At 51.8% G+C, this 10,664-nt stretch overlaps 1 protein-coding gene across 1 annotated transcript in view; it reads right to left on the bottom strand.

Annotated features, from left to right (window-relative positions):
* Positions 1–4,741: 4,741 nt before the first annotated feature.
* fam117bb (family with sequence similarity 117 member Bb) overlaps positions 4,742–10,664 on the bottom strand; it is a 198,547-nt gene continuing 192,624 nt past the window's right edge. The window contains exons 6-7 of the mRNA XM_055871899.1: positions 7,323–7,446; positions 4,742–6,841 (exon numbers count right to left, since the gene is read on the bottom strand). Coding sequence (XP_055727874.1) covers positions 6,391–6,841; positions 7,323–7,446 — 575 coding nt within the window. The 3' untranslated portion in view covers positions 4,742–6,390. The remainder of the gene's footprint in view (positions 6,842–7,322; positions 7,447–10,664) is intronic.

Genomic DNA, 10,664 nt, shown 5'->3' on the forward strand with positions numbered 1-10,664 from the left:
TAGCTGGTCTGTTGGTAGGGGACTCTAGCTGGTCTGTTGGTAGGGGACTCTAGATGGTATGTTGGTAGGGGACTCTAGCTGGTCTGTTGGTAGGGGACTCTAGCTGGTCTGTTGGTAGGGGACACTAGCTGGTCTGGTGGTTGGTACCTCTAGCTGGTCTGTTGGTAGAGGACTCTAGCTGGTCTGTTGGTAGGGGACTCTAGCTAGTCTGGTGGTTGGGGACTGTAGCTGGTCTGTTGGTAGGGGACTCTAGCTGGTCTGCTGGCAAGGACTCTAGCTGGTCTGTTGGTAAGGGACTCTAGTTGGTCTGTTGGTAGGGGACTCTAGCTGGTCTGTTGGTAGGGGACTCTAGCTGGTCTGTTGGTAGTGGGCTCTAGCTGGTCTGTTGGTTGGGGACTCTAGCTGGTCTGTTGGTAGGGGACTCTAGCTGGTCTGTTGGTAGGGGACTCTAGCTGGTCTGTTGGTAGGGGACTCTAGCTGGTCTGTTGGTTGGGAACTCTAGCTGGTCTGTTGGTAGGGGACTCTAGCTGGTCTGTTGGTTGGGGACTCTAGCTGGTCTGTTGGTTGGGGACTCTAGCTGGTCTGATGGTAGGGGACTCTAGCTGGTCTGTTGGTAGGGGACTCTAGCTGGTCTGTTGGTAGGGTACTCTAGCTGGTCTGTTGGTAGGGGACTCTAGCTGGTCTGTTGGTAGGGGACTCTAGCTGGTCTGTTGGTAGGAGACTCTAGCTGGTCTGCTGGTAGGGGACTCTAGCTGGTCTGCTGGTAGGGGACTAGCTGGTCTGTTGGTAGGGGACTCTGGCTGGTCTGCTGGTAGGGGACTCTGGCTGGTCTGCTGGTAGGGGACTCTGGCTGGTCTGCTGGTAGGGGACTCTGGCTGGTCTGCTGGTAGGGGACTCTGGCTGGTCTGCTGGTAGGGGACTCTGGCTGGTCTGCTGGTAGGGGACTCTGGCTGGTCTGCTGGTAGGGGACTCTGGCTGGTCTGCTGGTAGGGGACTCTGGCTGGTCTGCTGGTAGGGGACTCTGGCTGGTCTGCTGGTAGGGGACTCTGGCTGGTCTGCTGGTAGGGGACTCTGGCTGGTCTGCTGGTAGGGGACTCTGGCTGGTCTGCTGGTAGGGGACTCTGGTTGGTCTGCTGGTAGGGGACTCTGGCTGGTCTGCTGGTAGGGGACTCTGGCTGGTCTGCTGGTAGGGGACTCTGGCTGGTCTGCTGGTAGGGGACTCTGGCTGGTCTGCTGGTAGGGGACTCTAGCTGGTCTGCTGGTAGGGGACTCTAGCTGGTCTGCTGGTAGGGGACTCTAGCTGGTCTGATGGTAGGGGACTCTAGCTGGTCTGTTGGTAGGGGACTCTAGCTGGTCTGTTGGTAGGGGACTCTAGCTGGTCTGTTGGTAGGGGACTCTAGCTGGTCTGTTGGTAGGGGACTCTAGCTGGTCTGTTGGTAGGGGACTCTAGCTGGTCTGTTGGTAGGGGACTCTAGCTGGTCTGTTGGTAGGGGACTCTAGCTGGTCTGTTGGTAGGGGACTCTAGCTGGTCTGTTGGTAGGGGACTCTAGCTGGTCTGTTGGTAGGGGACTCTAGCTGGTCTGTTGGTAGGGGACTCTAGCTGGTCTGTTGGTAGGAGACTCTAGCTGGTCTGTTGGTAGGAGACTCTAGCTGGTCTGTTGGTAGGGGACTCTAGCTGGTCTGTTGGTAGGGGACTCTAGCTGGTCTGTTGGTAGGGGACTCTAGCTGGTCTGTTGGTAAGGGACTCTGGCTGGTCTGCTGGTAGGGGACTCTGGCTGGTCTGCTGGTAGGGGACTCTGGCTGGTCTGCTGGTAGGAGACTCTGGCTGGTCTGCTGGTAGGGGACTCTAGCTGGTCTGTTGGTAGGGGACTCTAGCTGGTCTGTTAGTAGGGGACTCTAGCTGGTCTGTTGGTAGGGGACTTTAGCTGGTCTGTTGGTAGTGGGCTCTAGCTGGTCTGTTGGTAGGGGACTCTAGCTGGTCTGTTGGTAGGGGACTCTAGCTGGTCTGCTGGTAGGGGACTCTAGCTGGTCTGCTGGTAGGGGACTCTAGCTGGTCTGCTGGTAGGGGACTCTAGCTGGTCTGCTGGTAGGGGACTCTAGCTGGTCTGTTGGTAGGGGACTCTAGCTGGTCTGTTGGTAGGGGACTCTAGCTGGTCTGTTGGTAGGGGACTCTGGCTGGTCTGCTGGTAGGGGACTCTGGCTGGTCTGCTGGTAGGGGACTCTGGCTGGTCTGCTGGTAGGGGACTCTGGCTGGTCTGCTGGTAAGGGACTCTAGCTGGTCTGCTGGTAGGGGACTCTAGCTGGTCTGTTGGTAGGGGACTCTAGCTGGTCTGTTGGTAGGGGACTCTAGCTGGTCTGTTAGTAGGGGACTCTAGCTGGTCTGTTGGTAGGGGACTTTAGCTGGTCTGTTGGTAGTGGGCTCTAGCTGGTCTGTTGGTAAGGGACTCTAGCTGGTCTGTTGGTAGGGGACTCTAGTTGGTCTGTTGGTAAGGGACTCTAGTTGGTCTGTTGGTAAGGGACTCTAGTTGGTCTGTTGGTAGGGGACTCTAGCTGGTCTGTTGGTAGGGGACTCTAGCTGGTCTGTTGGTAGGGGACTCTAGATGGTATGTTGGTAGGGGACTCTAGCTGGTCTGTTGGTAGGGGACTCTAGCTGGTCTGTTGGTAGGGGAAACTAGCTGGTCTGGTGGTTGGTACCTCTAGCTGGTCTGTTGGTAGAGGACTCTAGCTGGTCTGTTGGTAGGGGACTCTAGCTAGTCTGGTGGTTGGGGACTGTAGCTGGTCTGTTGGTAGGGGACTCTAGCTGGTCTGCTGGTAAGGACTCTAGCTGGTCTGCTGGTAAGGGACTCTAGTTGGTCTGTTGGTAGGGGACTCTAGCTGGTCTGTTGGTAGGGGACTCTAGCTGGTCTGTTGGTAGTGGGCTCTAGCTGGTCTGTTGGTAGGGGACTCTAGCTGGTCTGTTGGTAGGGGACTCTAGCTGGTCTGTTGGTAGGGGACTCTAGCTGGTCTGTTGGTTGGGAACTCTAGCTGGTCTGTTGGTTGGGAACTCTAGCTGGTCTGTTGGTAGGGGACTCTAGCTGGTCTGTTGGTTGGGGACTCTAGCTGGTCTGATGGTAGGGGACTCTAGTTGGTCTGTTGGTAGGGGACTCTAGCTGGTCTGTTGGTAGGGTACTCTAGCTGGTCTGTTGGTAGGGGACTCTAGCTGGTCTGTTGGTAGGGGACTCTAGCTGGTCTGTTGGTAGGAGACTCTAGCTGGTCTGCTGGTAGGGGACTCTAGCTGGTCTGTTGGTAGGGGACTCTAGCTGGTCTGTTGGTAGGGGACTCTAGCTGGTCTGTTGGTAGGGGACTCTAGCTGGTCTGTTGGTAGGGGACTCTAGCTGGTCTGTTGGTAGGGGACTCTAGCTGGTCTGTTGGTAGGGGACTCTAGCTGGTCTGTTGGTAGGGGACTCTAGCTGGTCTGTTGGTAGGGGACTCTAGCTGGTCTGTTGGTAGGGGACTCTAGCTGGTCTGTTGGTAGGGGACTCTAGCTGGTCTGTTGGTAGGGGACTCTAGCTGGTCTGTTGGTAGGGGACTCTAGCTGGTCTGTTGGTAGGGGACTCTAGATGGTATGTTGGTAGGGGACTCTAGCTGGTCTGTTGGTAGGGGACTCTAGCTGGTCTGTTGGTAGGGGACTCTAGCTGGTCTGTTGGTAGGGGACACTAGCTGGTCTGGTGGTTGGTACCTCTAGCTGGTCTGTTGGTAGAGGACTCTAGCTGGTCTGTTGGTAGGGGACTCTAGCTAGTCTGGTGGTTGGGGACTGTAGCTGGTCTGTTGGTAGGGGACTCTAGCTGGTCTGCTGGTAAGGACTCTAGCTGGTCTGTTGGTAAGGGACTCTAGTTGGTCTGTTGGTAGGGGACTCTAGCTGGTCTGTTGGTAGGGGACTCTAGCTGGTCTGTTGGTAGTGGGCTCTAGCTGGTCTGTTGGTTGGGGACTCTAGCTGGTCTGTTGGTAGGGGACACTAGCTGGTCTGTTGGTAGGGGACTCTAGCTGGTCTGTTGGTAGGGGACTCTAGCTGGTCTGTTGGTTGGGAACTCTAGCTGGTCTGTTGGTAGGGGACTCTAGCTGGTCTGTTGGTTGGGGACTCTAGCTGGTCTGATGGTAGGGGACTCTAGCTGGTCTGTTGGTAGGGGACTCTAGCTGGTCTGTTGGTAGGGGACTCTAGCTGGTCTGTTGGTAGGGGACTCTAGCTGGTCTGTTGGTAGGGGACTCTAGCTGGTCTGTTGGTAGGGGACTCTAGCTGGTCTGTTGGTAGGAGACTCTAGCTGGTCTGCTGGTAGGGGACTCTAGCTGGTCTGTTGGTAGGGGACTCTAGCTGGTCTGTTGGTAGGGGACTCTAGCTGGTCTGTTGGTAGGGGACTAGCTGGTCTGTTGGTAGGGGACTCTGGCTGGTCTGCTGGTAGGGGACTCTGGCTGGTCTGCTGGTAGGGGACTCTGGCTGGTCTGCTGGTAGGGGACTCTGGCTGGTCTGCTGGTAGGGGACTCTGGCTGGTCTGCTGGTAGGGGACTCTGGCTGGTCTGCTGGTAGGGGACTCTGGCTGGTCTGCTGGTAGGGGACTCTGGCTGGTCTGCTGGTAGGGGACTCTGGCTGGTCTGCTGGTAGGGGACTCTGGCTGGTCTGCTGGTAGGGGACTCTGGCTGGTCTGCTGGTAGGGGACTCTGGCTGGTCTCCTGGTAGGGGACTCTGGCTGGTCTGCTGGTAGGGGACTCTGGCTGGTCTGCTGGTAGGGGACTCTGGCTGGTCTGCTGGTAGGGGACTCTGGCTGGTCTGCTGGTAGGGGACTCTGGCTGGTCTGCTGGTAGGGGACTCTAGCTGGTCTGCTGGTAGGGGACTCTAGCTGGTCTGCTGGTAGGGGACTCTAGCTGGTCTGATGGTAGGGGACTCTAGCTGGTCTGATGGTAGGGGACTCTAGCTGGTCTGTTGGTAGGGGACTCTAGCTGGTCTGTTGGTAGGGGACTCTAGCTGGTCTGTTGGTAGGGGACTCTAGCTGGTCTGTTGGTAGGGGACTCTAGCTGGTCTGTTGGTAGGGGACTCTAGCTGGTCTGTTGGTAGGGGACTCTAGCTGGTCTGTTGGTAGGGGACTCTAGCTGGTCTGTTGGTAGGGGACTCTAGCTGGTCTGTTGGTAGGGGACTCTAGCTGGTCTTTTGGTAGGGGACTCTAGCTGGTCTGTTGGTAGGGGACTCTAGCTAGTCTGTTGGTAGGGGACTCTACCTGGTCTGTTGGTAGGAGACTCTAGCTGGTCTGTTGGTAGGGGACTCTAGCTGGTCTGTTGGTAGGGGACTCTAGCTGGTCTGTTGGTAGGGGACTAGCTGGTCTGTTGGTAGGGGACTCTAGCTGGTCTGTTGGTAAGGGACTCTGGCTGGTCTGCTGGTAGGGGACTCTGGCTGGTCTGCTGGTAGGGGACTCTGGCTGGTCTGCTGGTAGGAGACTCTGGCTGGTCTGCTGGTAGGGGACTCTAGCTGGTCTGTTGATAGGGGACTCTAGCTGGTCTGTTGGTAGGGGACTCTAGCTGGTCTGTTAGTAGGGGACTCTAGCTGGTCTGTTGGTAGGGGACTTTAGCTGGTCTGTTGGTAGTGGGCTCTAGCTGGTCTGTTGGTAGGGGACTCTAGCTGGTCTGTTGGTAGGGGACTCTAGCTGGTCTGCTGGTAGGGGACTCTAGCTGGTCTGCTGGTAGGGGACTCTAGCTGGTCTGCTGGTAGGGGACTCTAGCTGGTCTGCTGGTAGGGGACTCTAGCTGGTCTGCTGGTAGGGGACTCTAGCTGGTCTGCTGGTAGGGGACTCTAGCTGGTCTGCTGGTAGGGGACTCTAGCTGGTCTGTTGGTAGGGGACTCTAGCTGGTCTGTTGGTAGGGGACTCTAGCTGGTCTGTTGGTAGGGGACTCTGGCTGGTCTGCTGGTAGGGGACTCTGGCTGGTCTGCTGGTAGGGGACTCTGGCTGGTCTGCTGGTAGGGGACTCTGGCTGGTCTGCTGGTAAGGGACTCTAGCTGGTCTGCTGGTAGGGGACTCTAGCTGGTCTGTTGGTAAGGGCCTCTAGCTGGTCTGTTGGTAAGGGACTCTAGCTGGTCTGTTGGTAGGGGACTCTAGCTGGTCTGTTGGTAGGGGACTCTAGCTGGTCTGTTGGTAGGGGACTTTAGCTGGTCTGTTGGTAGTGGGCTCTAGCTGGTCTGTTGGTAAGGGACTCTAGCTGGTCTGTTGGTAGGGGACTCTAGTTGGTCTGTTGGTAAGGGACTCTAGTTGGTCTGTTGGTAAGGGACTCTAGTTGGTCTGTTGGTAAGGGCCTCTAGCTGGTCTGTTGGTAAGGGACTCTAGCTGGTCTGTTGGTAGGGGACTCTAGCTGGTCTGTTGGTAGGGGACTCTAGTTGGTCTGTTGGTAAGGGACTCTAGCTGGTATGTTGGTAGGGGACTGCTCCTGCTGCTCCAGGGTCAGGGGAGAAAGGCTGAGGGAAGCCCCAGTAAGAGGTGTGCTGACGGGGGACGAGGTAAGGTTTGGCCCGGCCCCGGGGCTCTTCAGGCTGAGCTCCTGAGTGGTCGTGGGGAGGAGGGGCTTGAGGTTTAGTTCCTGCGTGGTCGTGGGGAGGAGGGGCTTGAGGTTTAGTTCCTGCGTGGTCGTGGGGAGGAGGGGCTTGAGGTTTAGTTCCTGCGTGGTCGTGGGGAGGAGGGGCTTGAGGTTTAGTTCCTGCGTGGTCGTGGGGAGGAGGGGCTTGATGCTGACGAGGCAGAAGGCCGAGCCACTGTTGGGGATGAAGTTGACCTTGTTCCTGTCTGGACCTGTGAGGAACTGAGGGACCTGCTGGGGAGGCTTGGACCTGCGGAGGGGGGGGGGGGGGGGGGGGGGGGGGGACAGGAGAGGAGAGGGGGGGAGAAGAGAGCAAATGAGAGGAGAAGAGAGGAGGGGAGAGGAAAAGAGAGGAGAGGGGGGTAGAAGAGAGGAGAGGGGGGGAGAAGAGAGCAAATGAGAGGGGGGGAGAGGAGGGGAGAGGAGGGTAGAAGAGAGGAGAGGGGGGGAGAAGAGAGCAAATGAGAGGAGGGGAGAGGAGGGGAAAGGAGGGGAAAGGAGTGGAGGCAAGAAGAGAGGAGAGGAGGACAGCGGCGAACACACAGAGAGAACAGAAGTGTCACTAAACATAAACAGCACATTCTGACTCAGCTAGTCTGAGGTCATTATCATAATCTCACGGCTTAGTGCTCTGCAGGCTCCGGCACTACTGAGAGAGAGAAGAAGAAGAAGACGTTAAGAAACAACAACGTGATCATTGAAATGAGCAGGAGTAAAAAAAAAGTACTGACTGTGTTTCCTCGGTGAAGACCTTGACTCTCTCGCAGCCCTCGGGAGGCTCTCGTTTGAACATGTAGCTGTTGTTGGGTTTAGGAGAGGAGGCGTATTTAGGGAGCGGAGAGCTGGGCCCGAGGTCTGGGAAAAGTCATTGTTATTATGAGTAATTATAACACACATGACCAGTTATCAGCCTGGGCGGCACAGTGTTTTCCACAAGCACATGGAGTAGCCAGGTCAAATAAAAAAGCGATTGTCGTCTGGAGAAGGAGAGGACCAAAACGCAGCGTGGTAAGTCTTCGTCATTTTAATGGTAAACTGAACACTACAAAGCAAAACAACAAAGTGACAACCGAAAACAGCTCCGTCAGGTGCAACACACACTAAACAGAAATTAATCACCCACCCTAACTCACGGCCTGACCAAACTAAAATAGAGACACAGAAAAGGAACGAAGGTCAGGACATGACACATTTTTGTCGAACAAGCTCTATTTTGATGGCCTCTGGCACATTTTAATGCCTTGATTCCATCCAAAATACACAGAGAAAATATAGAAAATTGTTTTAAGTATACCTCCCAGATTGGAAAATTTTTGTTATTGTGTTAACAATTTCAATGACTGAAAATGTATGAATTCAATGTATTTTTTTGTTTGTTTTGGATATCGTCCAGCCCTATATGATTAGGAATATTTTCTCTGCTGACTTCCTGTGGGAGTCTGCTTAAAGCTTCCTTTTAAGATGTATTTTTTCAGCTATCTGTAATACAGGTATGATTGAAGAACGAAGCTGGTGTTAATCATGAGCCTTGCTACACAGAAAACAGCAGTTGACAGGCTCCATTGTCAACACGTTGCTTATTAAATCAGTAAACCTTATAGAAATATCTGTAAATGCCATAAGAGTATCATTAGCTTTTAAAACACATTACATCTGTTTTCTTTGATCATATTTTGGACCAGAGTGTGAGGCTATATCTCCACTAGCCTACCTATTGTTCCTGCAGTGAGGACCACAGGAGGCTGGTGACACATTAAATCGGGGAGGACTGGCTCGTGGTAATGAATGGATCGGAATCAGTGGAATGGTATCAAATACATCAAACACCTGGTTTCCATGGTTTCCAGGTGTTTTGATGCCGTTCCATTTGCTCCGTTCCGGACATTAATACGAGCCGTCCTCCCCTCACCAGCCTCCTGTGCTGAGGAGGATTCACCATACTCATTTAAATGTTTTCATAACTTATCTGCAGGTAAATGCCAAAAAGCCTACTGGTATGCAAATTAGAGAGTCAAAATAACGTCTCTTAACCGTTTCTAAAGCTACTGACGAGTCACTCACGTTAACGTCACAACTTCTTGTCAATAGGGGGGTGCTGTTTTCACTTCGGAAAAAATCGTGCCCAAATTAAACTGCCTCGTACTCTATTCTAGATCGTAAAATATGCATATTATTATTACTATTGGATAGAAAACACTCTCAAATTTCTAAAACTGTTTGAATTATATCTGTGAGTAAAACAGAACTCATTTTGCAGCAAATTTCCATACAGGAAGTGAAAAATCTGAAAACGATGCTCTGTTCCAGGGCCTGCCTATTCAATTGCCTAATATTTATCGATATGCATGCACTTCATACGCCTTCCACTAGATGTCAACTGGCAGTGGAATGTTGAATGGGGTGTCTAGCTTGATCTGAGGCCGAACAAGAGCTTTTGGAGTGACAGGTCTGGAAATGTCTTTGTCTTCTCTGGCGCGCGAAGTACGTTGACATTGTCTTCTGAAAAGCGTTCGGTATACACGGCGGATATCTCCGGCTCTGATTTTATTTGATAGATGTGATAATAACATCATAAAGTAGTTTTTTTCAACCGAGTTGTATCAGTTTATTCAACGTTTATTGGGACTTTTGGAATTTTCCGTTCTTTGCCCCAAGAGAAGAAGGGCATGTTCGCGCCACATGGCTAGCTAAGGTTGCTAATTCGACAGGAGAAAAGGACATTCTAAAACCAAACAACGATTTATTCTGGACCAAGGACTCCTTGTACAAGATTCTGATGGAAGCTCAGCAAAAGTAAGAACAATTTATGATGTTATTTCGTATTTCTGTGGAAAATGTTATTTCTATTCTCTGCCGTTTTGGCGGGCGCTGTCTTGCAATAACGTAAGCTGTTTGTTATGGTAAAGTTATTTTAAAAAATCTAACACGGCGGTTGCATTAAGAACCAGTGTATCTTTCATTTGCTGTCCAACAAGTATTTTTATGTAAAGTTTATGATGAGTTCTTTGGTCAGATTAGGTGAGTGTCCAAAATAGCTCCGGACATTCTGGTGAATCGATGCCACGTATTCACAATGTATAGCCACGGTTTGCAGCTCTAAATATGCACATTTTCGAACAAAACATAAGTGTATTGTATAACCTGATGTTATAAGACTGTCATCTGATGAAGTTGGTCAAGGTTAGTGATTCATTTTATATATTTTGCTGGTTTTTGCTATCTATGCGGCGAATAAATGCGGTTGTGTGTTTTGCTATTGTGGTAAGCTAATATAATGCTATATTGTGTTTTCGCTGTTAAAACACTTAAAAAATCTGAAATATTGGCTGGATTCACAAGATGTTTATCTTTCATTTGCTGTACAACATGTATTTTTCATAAATGTTTTATGATGAGTATTTAGGTATTTCACGTTGCTCTCTGTAATTATTCTGGCTGCTTTGAATGTACCATTAGTTGCTAGTGGGGTTACTGTAAACTGCTGATGTAATAAGGGCTTTATACACTGAACAAAAATGTCAAAGTTTTTCTGAGTTGCAGAAAATGTATTTATGGAAATCAGTCAATTTAAATAAATTACTTAGGCCCTAATCTATGGATTTAACATGACTGGAAATACAGATATGCATCTGTTGGTCACAGACACTTTAAAAACAAAAGTAGGGGGGTGGATCAGGTGGATCAGAAAACCAGTCAGTATCTGGTGTGACCACCATTTGCCTCATGCGGCGTGACACATCTCCTTCACATAGAGTTGATCAGGCTGTTGATTGTGGCTTGTGGAATGTTGTCCCACTCCTCTTCAATGGCTGTGCAAAGTTGTTGGATATTGCCGGGAACTGGAACACGCTGTCGTACAGGTCGATCCAGAGCATCCCAAACATGCTCAATGGGTGACATGTCTGGTGATTATGCAGGCCATGGAAGAACTGGGACCTTTTCTGCTTCCAGGAATTGTGTCCAGATCCTTGCGACATGGGGCCGTGTATTATCATGCTGAAACATGAGGTGATGGAGGCTGATAAATGGCACGACAATGGACCTTAGGATCTCGTCACGGTATCTCTGTGCAT

This window comes from Salvelinus fontinalis, chromosome 19 (genome assembly GCF_029448725.1).
Source record: "Salvelinus fontinalis isolate EN_2023a chromosome 19, ASM2944872v1, whole genome shotgun sequence".
Lineage (NCBI taxonomy): Eukaryota > Metazoa > Chordata > Actinopteri > Salmoniformes > Salmonidae > Salvelinus > Salvelinus fontinalis.